This window comes from Hyperolius riggenbachi, chromosome 2 (assembly GCF_040937935.1).
Source record: "Hyperolius riggenbachi isolate aHypRig1 chromosome 2, aHypRig1.pri, whole genome shotgun sequence".
NCBI lineage: Eukaryota > Metazoa > Chordata > Amphibia > Anura > Hyperoliidae > Hyperolius > Hyperolius riggenbachi.
Window position 1 is genome coordinate 51,678,161 of NC_090647.1, and position 16,436 is coordinate 51,694,596.

Here is a 16,436-nt window from a genome sequence, read left to right on the forward strand (position 1 = left end):
CGGAGGCGTTTCTGCCTCAATGTTAAGTATAGGAAAAACGCAAACCGCTCTGAAAAACGGCACTTTAGAGCGGTTTGCCAGGCGTTTTTTGTTACAGTAGCTGTTCAGTAACAGCTTTAATGTAACAATACATGAAATCTACTACACTAAAAACGCTTCACAAAACCGCAAAATGCTAGCTGAAACGCTACAGAAAAAGAAGAAAAAGCGTTTCAAAATCTGCTAGCATTTTGCGGATCTGCTAGCGGTTTTTGGTGTGCACCAGGCCTAACAGAGTAAGCTCAAAACTCTCCATCTTCCACAGCAGCAGCTGCTGTGTGAAAACCACGATATCTCCAGGTTCATTCAGGGGATAAAGAGATGAAAAAATAACGAATGGCCACACCCCCTTTCTTCCCTGGTGAATTGTGATTTGGAGAAAAACTAACTACTAACTATCACTTATTTATCTCATACTTATCTCACATTTATCTCCTGCATTTCTCTCTGTCGATATTTTCCCCTATACTTCTGGAGAATTGCTATTTGGAGATATCACAGGAGGTAAATTACCTCCCAAGAGATAAATAGGTTGGTAACCTCTGGTGAATTGACGCCAATGTTTCAACTTCTCTTTAAAACAACTTTTCAGCACTTCATAAGTGAAAAAGGTACAAAAAGTTGGTGAAAAAGTACTGTCTCAATGGCGTCAATTCACCAGAGAGGATTTACTAAGAGAAAAAAGGTAGGTAGTTTATCTCATGAGGTATTTTAACACTCTGGAGTCAATTCACCAGTGTGAGAGGACAGAGAGAAAAGTGTTGGATAGCAGGAGATAATGGAGAGATATGCATGAGGAAAGTGTGAGAAAGCAGAGAGTTAGGTAATCGGTATTAATGATTTACATGGAATACTTTTCCTCTCTGTAAGCTTGAAAGTGAAGCATTGTGGGTAGGAGGCGGAGTTTTACCACTACCTGACCAGAGTATTCCCGCCTTTTACTGCCGGATCATATCATAAATCATATCACGAGTGAGTCTGAACTTCTTTACCACCTCTGTCTCAGTAAAATTATCAAGAACTGTTCTCGAGGGGCGATTAAACAGACCCTCCTCCTGCGCCTTCGTCTCCTCTTAATAGAAGCAAGCTCTAAGGCCTAGTGCACACCAGAGCGGTTCGGCTGTGTTTTGCGATCCGCTTGCGGCTGTGGATACGCTAGGGTAATGTATTTCAATGGGCTGGTGCACACCAGAGCGTGAGGCGTTTTGCAGAAACGCATACTCCCGGGCTGCTGCAGTTTTTGGATTGCGGAGGCGTTTCTGCCTCAATGTTAAGTATAGGAAAAACGCAAACCGCTCTGAAAAATGGCACTTCAGAGCGGTTTGCCAGGCGGTTTTTGTTACAGTAGCTGTTCAGTAACAGCTTTACTGTAACAATACATGAAATCTACTACACCAAAAACGCTTCACAAAACCGCAAAATGCTAGCTGAAACAACAACAACAACAACAAATAACATTTGTAAAGCGCTTTTCTCCCGTGGGACTCAAAGCGCATAAGCATGGCTCCGACCATCGTGGTACAGAGGAAGAATTTTATAAATCTGGAAATGCCAGGCTAAACAGGTGGCTTTTCAGTCTGGATTTGAATAGCTCCAGGGATGGTGCTGTCTTTACTGGGTGTGGTAGGGAGTTCCAAAGAGTAGGGGCAGCATGACAGAAGGCTCTGTCTCCAGATTTTTTGAGGTGCACTCTGGGAGTGACCAAGTTTATAGAACTTGCTGATCTGAGGTTGTGAGAGGTGTGGTGCAGCTTCAGCAAGTCCTTCATGTATCCAGGGCCCAGATTGTGCAGGGATTTGAATGTCAGCAGTCCAATCTTGAAGAGTATTCTCTTCTACTGGTAGCCAGTGCAGTGAGCGAAGGATCGGTGTAATGTGACAGTGGCGAGGCTGGTTTGTTAGCAATCTGGCAGCAGAATTCTGCACTAATTGCAGGCGACGCAGGTCCTTTTTGGGGAGGCCAGCATAAAGGGCATTGCAGTAGTCCAGCCGTGATGTGATGAAGGCGTGGACTAGGGTTTGAAGATCCTCTGGGGGAATCAGATGTTTAATCTTTGCAATGTTCTTCAGATGAAAGAAGGAAGATTTAACTTCAGATGAAATTTGGTTTCTGAAACTCAATTCCCCATCGATTAGTACGCCAAGGCTGCGCACAAGGTTGGAGCTGTTTATGTCTGAATTCCCAATCCTGATTGGTGTTGCTTTAGGATAGAGCTGTTTTGATGGCGAGCACTGGCTTTGGACAAACAGGACCTCAGTTTTGTCAGCATTCAGTTTCAACCAGTTATCATTCATCCATGCCTGAAGCTCAGCTAAGCAAGAGTTTATTTTTGGGGTAGGGTCTGTTCCACCAGGTTTGAAGGACAGGTATAGCTGTGTGTCATCGGCGTAGCAGTGGTACGTCAGGCCATGTCGTTGGATAAGTGTACCGAGTGGCAACATGTAGATTGCAAACAGCAGAGGGGATAGGATTGATCCTTGTGACACTCCGAATTGTAGAGGTGCAGGTTTGGACATTATAGGTCCTAGGGATACTCTCTGTGTTCTGTCAGTCAGGAATGATCTGAACCACTGGAGGACTGATCCACTGATGCCACAGTACTCCTGCAGTCTGTTAAAGGGAACCAGAGACGAAGCACCCTTGTGTATTTTACCATGTATATCAGTAAGAACATTAGAGAAAACACTTACCATGCTCTCTGTTTCCTCCTCACTGCTAAAAGTGTCTGTTAACAGCAGTCACAAGAATCCCAGACTGAGCAATTAAATCTGGCTTTGCTGGGAATGATTATTGCTGAGTCATTATAGCAAAGCCACAAGGGGGCAGGCTTGGGCTTGAAATAACACCACAGAATACAGACTTAGCTATAATCTTTCTGTAGCAAAGCTAGACGGAGCAGCCTGACTTCTCAGTCGGGGATTCTTATCAGACGTGATAACAGTCAGATTACACAGAGAACAATGAAACAAAGGGCAGATTAGGTGTTTACTGTCATGTTCCCACTGATTTATAAGGTAAAATACAAGAGGGTGCTTCATCTCTGGTTCTCTTTAAGCAGGATTTCATGGTCAACTGTATCAAAAGCAGCTGAGAGATCCAACAGGATTAGGATGGAGCATTCCCCTCTGTCCCTTGCCATGAGCAGATCGTTGCAGACTTGGATGAGGGCTGTTTCACAGCTGTGGTGTTTCTTAAAGCCAGATTGTAGAGGGTCCAGGATGTTGTTTACTGACAGCCTGGTTTCAAGTTGCAGATAGACAGCCTTTTCAATAACTTTACCTAAGAAGGGGAGGTTGGAGACAGGTCTGTAGCTGCTCATAGCATCTGGATCCATGGAAGGTTTTTTTAAGAAGGGGCTTGATGATTCCTTCTTTTAGAGAGGTAGGAAACCTCCCTGCTTGCAGAGAGCAATTTACTATTTTGTGAAATGCTGGACCAAGCAGGTCAGGGCATTTCAGCATATGTTTAGTTGGTCCAGGGTCCAGGTCGCAGGTTGTCTGGCGGAGACGACAGAGGATGTCTGAGATCTCTTCCTCACTAATACTTTTGAAATCAGTCCAGGGTGTTAGGTTGTTTTTGCAGCTATTTCCAGGAGTTGCATGAGTCTTGGGTGCTGTGGACTGAATGAGAGACCGAATAGAAGATACTTTGTCAGCAAAGTAGCAGGCAAATTTCTCACATAGCTCCTTTGAGGGAGTTATAGTGGGTTTTAGACAGGATGGATTACATAGTCTATCAACTGTGCGGAATAGTTGGGCTGGTCTGTTGGCGGCCTTTGCGATCTCCTGTGATAGGTAGGAGGATTTTTTCTTGGTGATCGCATTTTGGTAGCTTTCCCGGTGAGAGACAAGGGTGTGTTTATCTTTTGAATTCTGAGATTTTCGCCACTTCCTTTCTAGTCTGCGCACTTCTTTCTTTAGGTCCTTTAGTGAGCTGTCAAACCACCGTGCATGGTGAAGTGGTGTAGATCGTTTGATACGAACTGGAGCGAGGGCGTCATAGGCAGATGACACTGCATGGTTGTATATCAGGACCATGGAGTCTGGGTCTGCGCAATGATTGGTTAATGCGTCGAAGTTGAGGATATTCTGAACGTGCTGGGGTGAGACATCTTTCAGTGAACGGTATTTTATGAGTTCTTTCCCTCTGTGTTTTATCGCTGGTGCTGTCAGAGAGAAGTGGATGGTGTGGTGGTCTGACCATACCACTGGGTTTATATCCATGTGTGATATTAAAAGTCCGGAATGAAATATAAGATCCAGGGTGTGCCCTTTCGTGTGGGTGGGGAGGTTGACAGCCTGAGAGAGACCCAGTTCACTCATTATGAGAAGTAGTTCACTTCCTAGCTGGGAGTCGTGATCATCCACCCATGCATTGAAGTCTCCCAGGATGATCCATCTAGGGTGTTCCACTGTTACGCAGGATAAGAGTTCAGATATTTCCTTAAGAAAGGCTGGACCATTTTTTGGGGGGCGGTATATGAGCAATATGTTGATGTTTACTTCTGCTGACAGTTGAGCTGCAATACATTCAAAGGTTTCAGTGGGGCCTATGGGCAGGGGCCTTATGTTCAAGGAGGATCTGAAGCATATGGCAACCCCCCCACCCTTGCCGACTTGTCTCTCACAGTGCAAGATTGAATAATTGGCCGGCACGGTTGCTTCAAGAGTTGGGCCTGCATGCTTCCCAAGCCAGGTCTCTGTCAAAAAGGTCAAATCAGAGAGCTCTATTAGGTCATGTATAGTTGCAGTCTTATTATTTATCGATCTGGCATTGCAGAGTGTAGCTGTGATTAAGCTTTTCTGAGGGCAAATATGTTTTTTATATTTGGATCCACTACCTCTCCGCCGCCTTCTGCATTTCCTGAGTATCCCAAAGGATTTTAAGAGGAGAGCCAGAGAGGTGTTCATTTGTAATTGATTCTTGGGAGGGCAGGCAGAGAAAAGGTCCTTTGATGAGTATTTGTATGTTGACATTAGAGACAATAGACTTGTTCAGATAGCTTGTACTTCTGGAGTCCTGCTGGGATCAAAGGGGATCTGTGCAAAATCCTTTCATTCCTACACAGAGTTGGATCATAGATTTATTTTAAGTAAAGTTCCTTGTTTTAGAAGATAAATGATAACATAAATGTGGAAAATAGTCACTTGGTGCATATGCCTTGGATAATGTATAAAGGATTACTCACAGGGTGGAGTGAGGGCAATCACAGGCAATCAAGTTTCCAGAGAGGTTGAAGGTCTTGTTTCAGGTCAGCTGTTAGAAGGCTTGGTGTGTTCAGCAGAGGTAAGCTTCATGGAGGATTTCAATCCAGTTTAAATCTCTGCCATCCAAAGTAATCCGATTGTTCTGGTTGGTTGTAGTTGTAGCCTTGGTCGTGGTGGGTGGAATTCCTCTGTATTTTGAGTCCAGTTTCAGCACAAATAGGTTTAAAGGTGTAGAAATCTGAGACAAGGTCTGGAGCAGCTTAAGAGAGCTGCAGCCCGGCTGGGCGCGCTCAGAAAAATTAGAAAAAACTTTTCAAAATCTGCTAGCATTTTGCGGATCTGCTAGCTGTTTTTGGTGTGCACCAGGCCTAACAGAGTAAGCTCAAAAGGCTCCATCCTCACACAGCAGCAGCTGCTGTGTGAAAACCACGATATCTCCAGGTTCATTCAGGGGATAAAGAGATGAAAAAATAACGAATGGCCACACCCCCTTTCTTCCCTGGTGAATTGTGATTTGGAGAAAAACTAACTACTAACTATCACTTATTTATCTCATACTTATCTCACATTTATCTCTTGCATTTCTCTCTGTCGATATTTTCCCCTATACTTCTGGAGAATTGCTATTTGGAGATATCACAGGAGGTAAATTACCTCACAAGAGATAAATAGGTTGGTAACCTCTGGTGAATTGACGCCAATGATTTCAAGTTTTTTCTTGCTTGTTGGTGGCTCAAAAAGCATTTTATTGACAAGATGTGAAAAGAACACCTGGGAGAAAACTCAGGAGAAAAATGTTATTGCATGTGGGCCAGGCTGTTAATTAACTGCATGTGAAAATAGCTACAGAGGAGGTAACTTTAGGACTGAAGTGATAAGATAACTCTCTGAGGCCTGGTGCACACCAAAAACCGCTAGCAGATCCGCAAAATGCTAGCAGATTTTGAAACGCTTTTTCTTATTTTTCTATGGCGTTTTGCGGATTGCTGCGGCGGATTTCAGTATAGTACATTTCATATATTGGCGTCAATTCACCAGAGGTTACCAACCTATTTATCTCTTGGGAGGTAATTTACCTCCTGTGATATCTCCAAATAGCAATTCTCCAGAAGTATAGGGGAAAATATCGACAGAGAGAAATGCAAGAGATAAATGTGAGATAAGTATGAGATAAATAAGTGATAGTTAGTAGTTAGTTTTTCTCCAAATCACAATTCACCAGGGAAGAAAGGGGGTGTGGCCATTCGTTATTTTTTCATCTCTTTATCCCCTGAATGAACCTGGAGATATCGTGGTTTTCACACAGCAGCTGCTGCTGTGGAAGATGGAGCCTTTTGAGCTTTCTCTGTTAGGCCTGGTGCACACCAAAAACCGCTAGCAGATCCGCAAAATGCTAGCAGATTTTGAAACGCTTTTTCTTCTTTTTCTGTAGCGTTTCAGCTAGCATTTTGCGGTTTTGTGAAGCGTTTTTGGTGTAGTAGATTTCATGTATTGTTACAGTAAAGCTGTTACTGAACAGCTACTGTAACAAAAAAACGCCTGGCAAACCGCTCTGAAGTGCCATTTTTCAGAGCGGTTTGCGTTTTTCCTATACTTAACATTGAGGCAGAAACGCCTCCGCAATCCAAAATCTGCAGCAGCCCGGGAGTATGCCTTTCTGCAAAACGCCTCCCGCTCTGGTGTGCACCAGCCCATTGAAATACATTACCCTAGTGGATCCGCACCCGCAAGCGGATCACAAAACGCAGCCGATCCGCTCTGGTGTGCACTAGGCCTTAGAGCTTGCTTCTATTATGAGGAGACGAAGGCGCAGGAGGAGGGTCTGTTTAATCGCCCCTCGTATTTTTAGTGAGAGAACAGTTCTTGATAATTTTACTGAGACAGAGGTGGTGAAGAAGTTCAGACTCACTCGTGATATGATCCGGCAGTAAAAGGCGGGAATACTCTGGTCAGGTAGTGGTAAAACTCCGCCTCTTACCCACAATGCTTCACTTTCAAGCTTACAGAGAGGAAAAGTATCCCATGTAAATCATTAATACCGATTACCTAACTCTCTGCTTTCTCACACTTTCCTCATGCATATCTCTCCATTATCCCCTGCTATCCAACACTTTTCTCTCTGTCCTCTCACACTGGTGAATTGACTCCAGAGTGTTAAAATACCTCATGAGATAAACTACCTACCTTTTTTCTCTTAGTAAATCCTCTCTGGTGAATTGACGCCATTGTTACAGTAAAGCTGTTACTGAACAGTAGGTTCGCCTGGATTTCGGGCTGTTCGAGTTCAATTCGGGCTTCGCCGGACACCTCGTGGTGTTCGGCCATGTGTTCGGCCATGCGGTCGAACGTATGTTCGGCCTGACAGCGCATGGCCGAACGTTCCCCATCACGTGGGTCACGTGGTTCGGGTAAATAAATACCCGAACCGCGTCATTTCTCCGCCACTTGCGTTTGGGTTTAGCTTTGGGTAGGCAGGCAGGTTAGACTCTCTCTCACCAGCTAGGCTAGCCAGGGCCCCCCAGCCTCCTATACTATATTTGCCACTGCACTGTAGTGCCAGTCAGCTCAGCGTGCGTTTACTGCTGGGATCAGTAGTACTTCCGTCCATCACCAGTATATAGCATAGTATATAGCATTGTCTTCTATTGCCACTGTACTGCCGGTCAGCGTGTACTGCTGGGATCAGTAGTACATCCGTCCATCACCAGTGTATAATATAGTATATAGCATTGTCTTCTATTGCCACTGTACTGCCAGTCAGCTTGTACTGCCGGGATCAGTAGTACTTCCGTCCATCACCAGTGTATAATATAGTATATAGCATTTTCTTCTATTGCCACTGTACTGCTGGGATCAGTAGTACTTCCGTCCATCACCAGTGTATAACATAGTATATAGCACTGTCTTCTATTGCCACTGTACTGCTGGGATCAGTAGTACTTCCGTCCATCACCAGTGTATAACATAGTATATAGCATTGTCTTCTATTGCCACTGTACTGCCAGTCAGCTTGTACTGCTGGGATCAGTAGTACTTCCGTCCAACACCAGTGTATAATATAGTATATAGCATTGTCTTCTATTGCCACTGTACTGCTGGGATCAGTAGTACTTCCGTCCATCACTAGTGTATAACATAGTATATAGCATTGTCTTCTATTGCCACTGTACTGCTGGGATCAGTAGTACTTCTGTCCATCATCAGTTTATAACATACTATATAGCATTGTCTATTGCCACTGTACTGCCAGTCAGTGTGCGTGTACTGCTGGGATCAGTACAACCATAATGAAGAAATCCAGTGAAAGAGGGAGGGGCAAGGGAAGAGGTGTTTCCCCTGACGGTTCACGTAGAGGCCGCAGTGGAGCACCTAAGAAAACCCACTCAATACCACCCATGTGTGCCAGACAAACAACCCTCACTGATCCACAAGAGCAGGAACGGATAATGAATTGGATGACCTCTCAAGCGTCCAGCAGCGGGTTAAGCAGCAGCAGCACCAGCACATCCTTGTTGTCACGCACGAGGTCCTCTGCCAGTTACAAGGAGCCAGTGGGCACAACGGTGACACAACCAGCAGCTACACCATGCACACAATGGCCGAATAACCAGTCCGAACAATTATTTCCGGACACAATGGCCTCTTCGGAGGAGCTATTCCCACTCCTACCCCCACAAACAATGGAACAGCCAGAAATGTTGTGCCCGGATTCACAACCATTGTGCGAGGTAAATGCACCACGCACTGAAATGCAAGGCGAAGCCGAGGACGAAGACACCCAAATCCCTGAGCAATGTGCGCAGGAATTTGAATTGCAGGAGGTCCACCAAGAACATCTTGAAGACATGGGAGTGAGGTGCGCAGAGGGTGTTCTGGGGAGCTCTAGTCCACTGCACACACACACAGTCACAGATGAGGAAATGGAAGAGGAGGTTTTGGACGATGTGGACACAGACCCGGATTATCGAGTACAACCTCGCTGTCGGGATAGCAGCAGTACAGATGAGTCTGCTGCAGAACCCACTGCTGCAAGAGTTCGCCGTGTGCCACAAAGTAGGCGGGGGCGGGGTATTTCGGACACAACAGGCATAGCCGTAGAAGTGAGACGCCAAAGAGGCACGAAAGAAACTCGCCAGCAAAGCAGGAGCTCAAAAGGCGGCAAAATGCATTGCTATCCGCACGCTTCTTGTCCTCATGCAAGGCCTGGGTTGTTGTGTCTCAAAGCGTGGCCTTCTCCTCCTGCGCCTCCTCCTGTTCCATCACGTGTGCTGCTGCTGGGTTAGCGTTTCCGGTCCCTGTTTATTGAACCTTTCATCTGTATTACATTTATGACTGCATGGCGGCAAAATGCATTGCTATCCGCACGCTTCTTGTCCTCATGCAAGGCCTGGGTTGCGCCTCAAAGCGTGGCCTTCTCCTCCTGCGCCTCCTCCTGTTCCATCACGTGTGCTGCTGCTGGGTTAGCGTTGCCGGTCCCTTTTTACGGAACCTCTTATCTGTATTACATTTATGACTGCATGGCGGCAAAATGCATTGCTATCCGCACGCTTCTTGTCCTCATGCAAGGCCTGGGTTGTTGTGTCTCAAAGCGTGGCCTTCTCCTCCTGTGCCGCCCTCCTCCTGTTCCATCACGTGTGCTGCTGCTGGGTTAGCGTTACCGGTCCCTTTTCTTGGAACCTCTTATCTGTATTACATTTATGAGTGCATGGCGACAAAAAGCATGTTACCTGCGCAAAGAAAAATGACATTTTCCGCATTTAAAAGACATTTTTTCCTTTGAAACTTTACAATCAATTTTCTCAAAAACTATAAGCTCTTTTTCAAATATTTTTTTCCCTCTTGTACCCACTCCCAAGGTGCACATACCCTGCAAATTTGGGGTATGTAGCATGTAAGGAAGCTTTACAAAGCACGAAAGTTTGGGTCCCCATTGACTTCCATTATGTTCGGAGTTCGGCGCGAACACCCGAACATCGCGGCCATGTTCGGCGAACGTTCGCGAACCCGAACATCCAGGTGTTCGCCCAACACTACTGAACAGCTTCTGTAACAAAAACGCCGGCAAAACCGCTCTGAACAGGCGTTTTTCAGAGCGGTTTGCGTTTTTCCTATACTTAACATTGAGGCAGAAACGCATCTGAAATCCAAAAAATGCCTGCAAAACGCCTCCCGCTCTGGTGTGCACCACCCCATTGAGATACATTGACCAAGCGGATCCGCAGCCGCAAGCGGCTGCAGAAACGCTGAAAAAGCCGCTCGGTGTGCACCAGCCCTCACTGTGAAATCTTATCTCTAAGGCAATATCAATGTGTGGTGGTAAGTTTTCCCTTGCCTTATTATCTCCAGCATGGCAGAGAAGATTTCTGAACTGACACAGCTAAGAGATCAAATTACAGTAGTGGTTAGTCAAAGATGATGGGGGATTAGGAAGGCTAAACTCTCTAAATACATACAGGGTACATTTCTTAAAGGGACACCGAGCAGTGCAGAAACTATGGAAAGATGCATATCATTTTAAAGCTCTCTTTCTCCTCTTTCCAATGATATATAAAACGCCGCCCCACGCCTTTTAGTTTTCGCTATTTTCGCGATTGAAATTGAAAATAGCGAAAACTAAAAAGCGTAGGGCTGCGGTTTATATATCATTGGAAAGAGGAGAAAGAGAGCTTTAAAATGATATGCAGCTTTCCATAGTTTCTGCACTGCTCGGAGTCCCTTTAGGCTAATTTCACACCAGGACGTTGCGTTAAAGGGGGCGTTAAGTTCGCATAACGTCCCCCTAACGCAACACCTGGTGGTGCTGGATCTGGACGTCAGAGTGAGCCGCGTTGTGCAGCTCACTCTGGCGTCAGTGATGCCGTGATGCGCACTCTTGTGCGCATGCGGCATCACGTGGTCCCGCCGGCCAATCGCCGCACAGAGCGGCCGCTCCAGGAAGTAAGCACTGCACAGTGCATATTAATTAGCCATGTGCCTGGCCGCTCTCCGCTCCTCCACAACATTACTGAGCATGTGCAAGCAGTCTAACGCGGCTCAGCCGCGTCTAAAGTACTGCATGCAGTACGTTGTCTTGTGACGCAGCGTTACAATGTAACGCAACGTGGGCACTGTGAACAGCCCCATTGATTTTTCATTACTGTGCGGTGGGCTGCGTTACAGGCTGCTCTAACGTGCGCCTGTAACGTCCCACTGTGAAACCAGCCTTAATGTTATCGTTCTGTCCTGTGCAAGAGTTCTGGTCCACTTTAACTGCTTCTCGACCGCCTAATGCAGGAATGCTCCGGGACAGTGGCTCTCTCAGTCCTCCACAACACCTATGAGCGTAGTATCGGGCCAGTTGGGAGGGGGTTAAAAAAAATTTTTTTTTTTGCAAAAAAAATTACTTTTAATAAAAAAAAAAAAATAAATAAAAATAGTAGCAGCAATCAAATACCACCAAAAGAAACCTCTATTTGTGAGAAGAAAAGGAGGTAAAATGTAGTTGGGTGCTAAGTTGTATGACCGAGCAATAAACTGTTAAAGTTGTGAAGTGGCGAATTGTAAAAAATGGCCTGGTCACTAGGGGGGTATAAGCCTCTGGTCCTCAAGTGGTTAAAAGAAAATAAATAAGGCAGCCTCCATACACCTCTTACTCCAATTGTCCTTTAAAGAGAACCCGAGGTGGGTTCTGACAATGGTATCAGCATACAGAGGCTGGGTCTGCTTATACTGCCTAGCCTCTGTTGCTATCTCGATCCCCCCCTAAGCCCCCCCTGCGCTCTGCTATCCCCCATAAATCACAGCCGCGCTGTCGACACGCAGCGTGTCGCAGCCGGCTGTTTACATCTGTAGCTTTCAGTCTTGGCGCTCCCCCGCCTCCTCCATAGCTCCGGTCTCCGCCCACAATCCTTCCCTCCAATCAGTGGGGAGGGAAGGGACGCGGGCGGGGACCGGAGCTAATGACAGCTGCAGAACTAAACAGCCGGCTGCGAAACGCTGCGTGTCGACAGCTCGGCTAATGATTTATGAGAGCATAGCAGAAGTGCAGGGGGAACTTAGGGGGGATCGAGATAGCAACAGAGGCTGGGCAGTATAAGCAGACCCAGCCTCTGTGTGCTGATAGCATTGTCAGAACCCACCTCGGGTTCTCTTTAAAGCTGAATACTCACCGTAGCGATGCAGGAAGATGGATCCAGTGGGCGGGTATGCACGACGTCACACCACGGGTGCGATGGGGAGTCATGCAATTGCGGTACTTTCCATGGAGTCTTAAAGATACGATCTGCTGTGACGGTTGTTATCGCCACGTGATGCTAAATGATGGTTGTGTGATTACGCATCTGTAAGTCGCGAGATCGTGGAAACTATCGCTCGTGGCTCAAAGTATCACCAGCCGTCTGAAAAATCGTCAGGGAAATTGCTTAGTGGGTTTGGGCCATAATGAGACACTGCGAAAAACAAATTATGATATGATTTGTATGTGTAGTACAGCTAAGAAATAAAACATTAGGAGCAGAGACATAAGTCTAATATTGTTTCCAGTACAGACAAAAACTCCAGTTATCTATGCAAAAGATCCATTGAGCTTCACAACTTTCAAAGTCGCAGAGAGCTCTGTCTCCTGAAACTTGTTATCTCAACTGTCAGTCACTGTATCTTATTTTTCTCTGCAGAGGACAGTTCAATAGTTCACTGGCCTGCTCTGCAAAATCATTTTGAATGCTGAGTAGTGTGTAAACTGCAAATATTAGAGAATGAGGCAATGTTATAAAAAAACAAAAACACTATATAATTGAAAATAAAAATATGAGAATATTTTCTTTGCTACTAATGTTCTAGTAATTATCCGTACTACACAACCAAATCATTATATTATAATTTTTTTTTCCGCTTCAGTGTCTCTTTAAGGCAGCCATAGTGCCCTATTTGACCCTTGCAGATTCCTGACACTTATTGCAGGATCACCGCTAGCTTGGACTTAGGAATCTGCAAACCTGTCACAATGCTGATGCTCCTGGGATAGAAGGGGAGATCTCTCCCCCGTAGGCTTGTATTGGTAATTCATGCTCCGACAAGTAGTTTTGGAAATGCAGCTATATCACTAGTTAATATATGCATGAGCTTCCACTGAGAACTTTGACCTGCTCAGTCAGGCGAGTGTCTGGGAAAGGGAGGGCCCAGCATTCATTAACTGAAGTCCTTTTGGAAGGTCTGGCAGGAGTATCACATGCAGCCAGCAGCAGCAACAGCTCTCCCCCTGACTCCCTGTGTGAGGCCTCTGTCTATAAACAGCCAGAAGTGAGAATGCTGCGATTGCTGGGCAGTGAGGACTATGAGGGGGGCTCCCAGATCAAGGGGTTCAGCGCCCGCACCCTCCTCACCCTGAGCCTGGGGGCAGTTGGCTTCCTACTCCTCGGATTCATCATTGGTAATGTTCCAAATCTTCCACTATCTTCTATTCTCTTGCTATTAACCTAAAAGTGCTGAAACTGCACAGATTTCTGTTAAAAATAACCTCTAAAAAGTTTTGTGTGTTTTTTGGCTGTCTAGAGGCGTAGGAGGAATGTACATTCCAGTCTATGCTATGGAGGGGAGTCTCGGGGAAAGCTGCAGATTGGGGGGTATACAGCAATAACTGGATAAACTGCACAGAATTATTGTTATTATTTAGTATTTATATAGCACTGACATCTTCTGCAGAGCTGTACAGAGTATATTGCCACCTAACGGTCTCTCAGCAGGGCTCAAAATCTAATTCCTACCATAGTCATATGTCTATATCATGTAGTGTATGTATCGTAGTGTATGGCCATTGGTCAATTTAGGGGGAAGCCAATTAACAACCTAAAGACCGCTCCACACCAATCATGCAGTCCTGGGGGTGTGTTTTGCAGGAGATCGCGCAACTCCGCTTGAATGACGAAGCTCCGCCATCAGTCTCCCAGCGGCGATCTGCGAATAGGAGACTGTTAGATGTAGGGATGATCGGAAAGTACAATTTCCGATTCCCCGGAATTCCGACTGCGTTGAATACCGTAACCGTTACATTCTGTCGTAATTTTGCTTAATTCCGCGTTCCGATGGAAAAATTTCAGTAATCTCAATTGAAACCTCGTTTTTGAGAAATCGTAGGCCATGGGACCTAGTGGCTGTTCCACCGGTCTTTTATTTATTAATTTTTGGCAGCAGGAGTTGTTGTGTAAGCCATGGGACCTAGAGGTGGTTCCACGGCGGTCAATTTAAGTTTGGTTTGGATCAGCAGGAGATGTCATGTAAGCCATGGGACCTAGAGGTGGTTCCACGGCTGTCATTACAATTTTTGTTTGGAGCAGCAGGAGTTGTTGTGTAAGCCATGGGACCTAGAGGTGGATCCACGGCGGTCATTATAATTTTGGTTTGGAGCAGCAGGAGTTGTCGCATAGGCTATGGGACCTAGAGATGGTTCCACGGCGGTCATTACAATTGGTGCTGAAAATCCGATTTTTATGCAGAAAACTTGTTGTTTTTCACTTTCCGGAATACCGTCGGAACGGTATAGCAATTCCGTTCCGATGCGACGGAACGGAATCGTCAATTTCCGACCGGAATCACGGAAAACCTAATTCAGCGGAATGCGGTGAGCATCCCTAGTTAGATGGCGAAACCGCCGTCAATTTACATAGTACAGCACTGAGATCTAAGGCAGCACTGTACTGGGGACAGCCGTGACGCTCGGCTCTGTCCGCCTGGGTCGGTCAGAGAATGATCGGGTCTCATAGGCTGATGTCTATGAGAGCTTATCGCTGGGATTGGTTGGTGGAGGGAGTGTGGGAATAAAACCTAAAGAAAAATATGAATATTTATTTAAAAAAACACAAATCTTTGTAAAAAAAAATAAACAAACATCCCAGGAGGGATCAGAGCCCACTAACAGGAAGCTCTGTTGGTGGGCAGAAAAGGGGGGAATCACTTGTGTGCTGAGTTGTGCGGCCCTGCAGCGAGCCCTTAAAGCTGCAGTGGCCTAATTTGTAAAAAATAGCTTGGTCACTAGGGGGGGGGAGGGGATGGGGTAAAGCCAGTGGTCCTTAAATTAACTTATCTGTATATTTTTCATTGTGGGAGGAAACCAGAGGAAGGCCACGCAGACACAGGGAAAGCATACAAACTGTGTGGACAGTGCCCTGGCTGATATAAAACCGGGGACCCAGCGCTGCAAGGCAACAACATTGACCACTACGCCACCATGCTGCCCATAGGATTTATATTTGGTGACTGATGAGCTTAAAAATTCAACCTTATGCTGCTTTTTTTGCTCTACAGGAACCACAGGGGCTGAGCTGTGACTTTGCAAAAGGCCAGTTGCATTTGGAAATCCAATGAAGAATTAGTCAAGCCATTAGATAAATAAACTGTTAGGCTTCCAAATCTGATTACCACCATGCACAGTTCCTGTTTTCAGACCAGGAAGTTTTCGTTCAGTATGAAGTAAGAGAAACTGTACAGTCAAATTTAAAGTAATACTTGTATACACACAAATTTAAAGAGGACCTGAGATTAAAGGTGGCCATACATTAGGCAACTTGGCAGCCTCTTAACTATCCGACTCGATTATCAGAATCGGATGAAAATCGGCACCACCAAGTGCATGCCAGATCGCTGATGCGGGCAAAATTAGACCAAAATTGGTCAAATTAATCGGTCTGACATGTTGCAAGATGTAGGGCCAACTTGCAGGAACGGCAAGCGATATCTGGTCGAACGGCAAAAGCGACAAAACCCCCCCCAACGCTGTCCCCCTAATGTACAATGTGCCCCCCCGGCCCCCAGTGCACTATACATTACCTGTCTATGTCTACAGTTTGTTCCGGGCTCCATCCATACACGCGCCCCACGTGGATGCTGGAGTAACGTGGGTACGTGTGACATCACTCATACGCCCACGTGTACGCCAGGAACTAGGTGGGGTGCTTGTTTGAAGGACTGCGCCCGGAGCAAGGGGCAGACAGGCGGTGGACACGGATAGGTAATGTATAGTGCACTGGGCACCGGGGGGTAGGGGACACCGTGAACTTTAGGGGGGTCGGCGGATGCGGTGTTAGAAAGCTGATTCCAGCTCGATTTCAGCATGAAATAGTTTGGGAATTGTCCTGGGGTGTACGTGCAGCCAACAGATCTCTCTCTAATCAGATTTGATCAGAGAGAATCGTCTCTTGGTTGAATCTGCCCATCATC

General features: G+C 46.0%; 1 protein-coding gene across 1 annotated transcript in view; it reads left to right on the top strand.

Moving 5' to 3' along the window:
- The first annotated feature begins 13,424 nt into the window (after nt 1-13,424).
- LOC137545485 (glutamate carboxypeptidase 2-like) overlaps nt 13,425-16,436 on the top strand; it is a 67,249-nt gene continuing 64,237 nt past the window's right edge. The window contains exon 1 of the mRNA XM_068266793.1: nt 13,425-13,653. Coding sequence (XP_068122894.1) covers nt 13,530-13,653 — 124 coding nt within the window. The 5' untranslated portion in view covers nt 13,425-13,529. The remainder of the gene's footprint in view (nt 13,654-16,436) is intronic.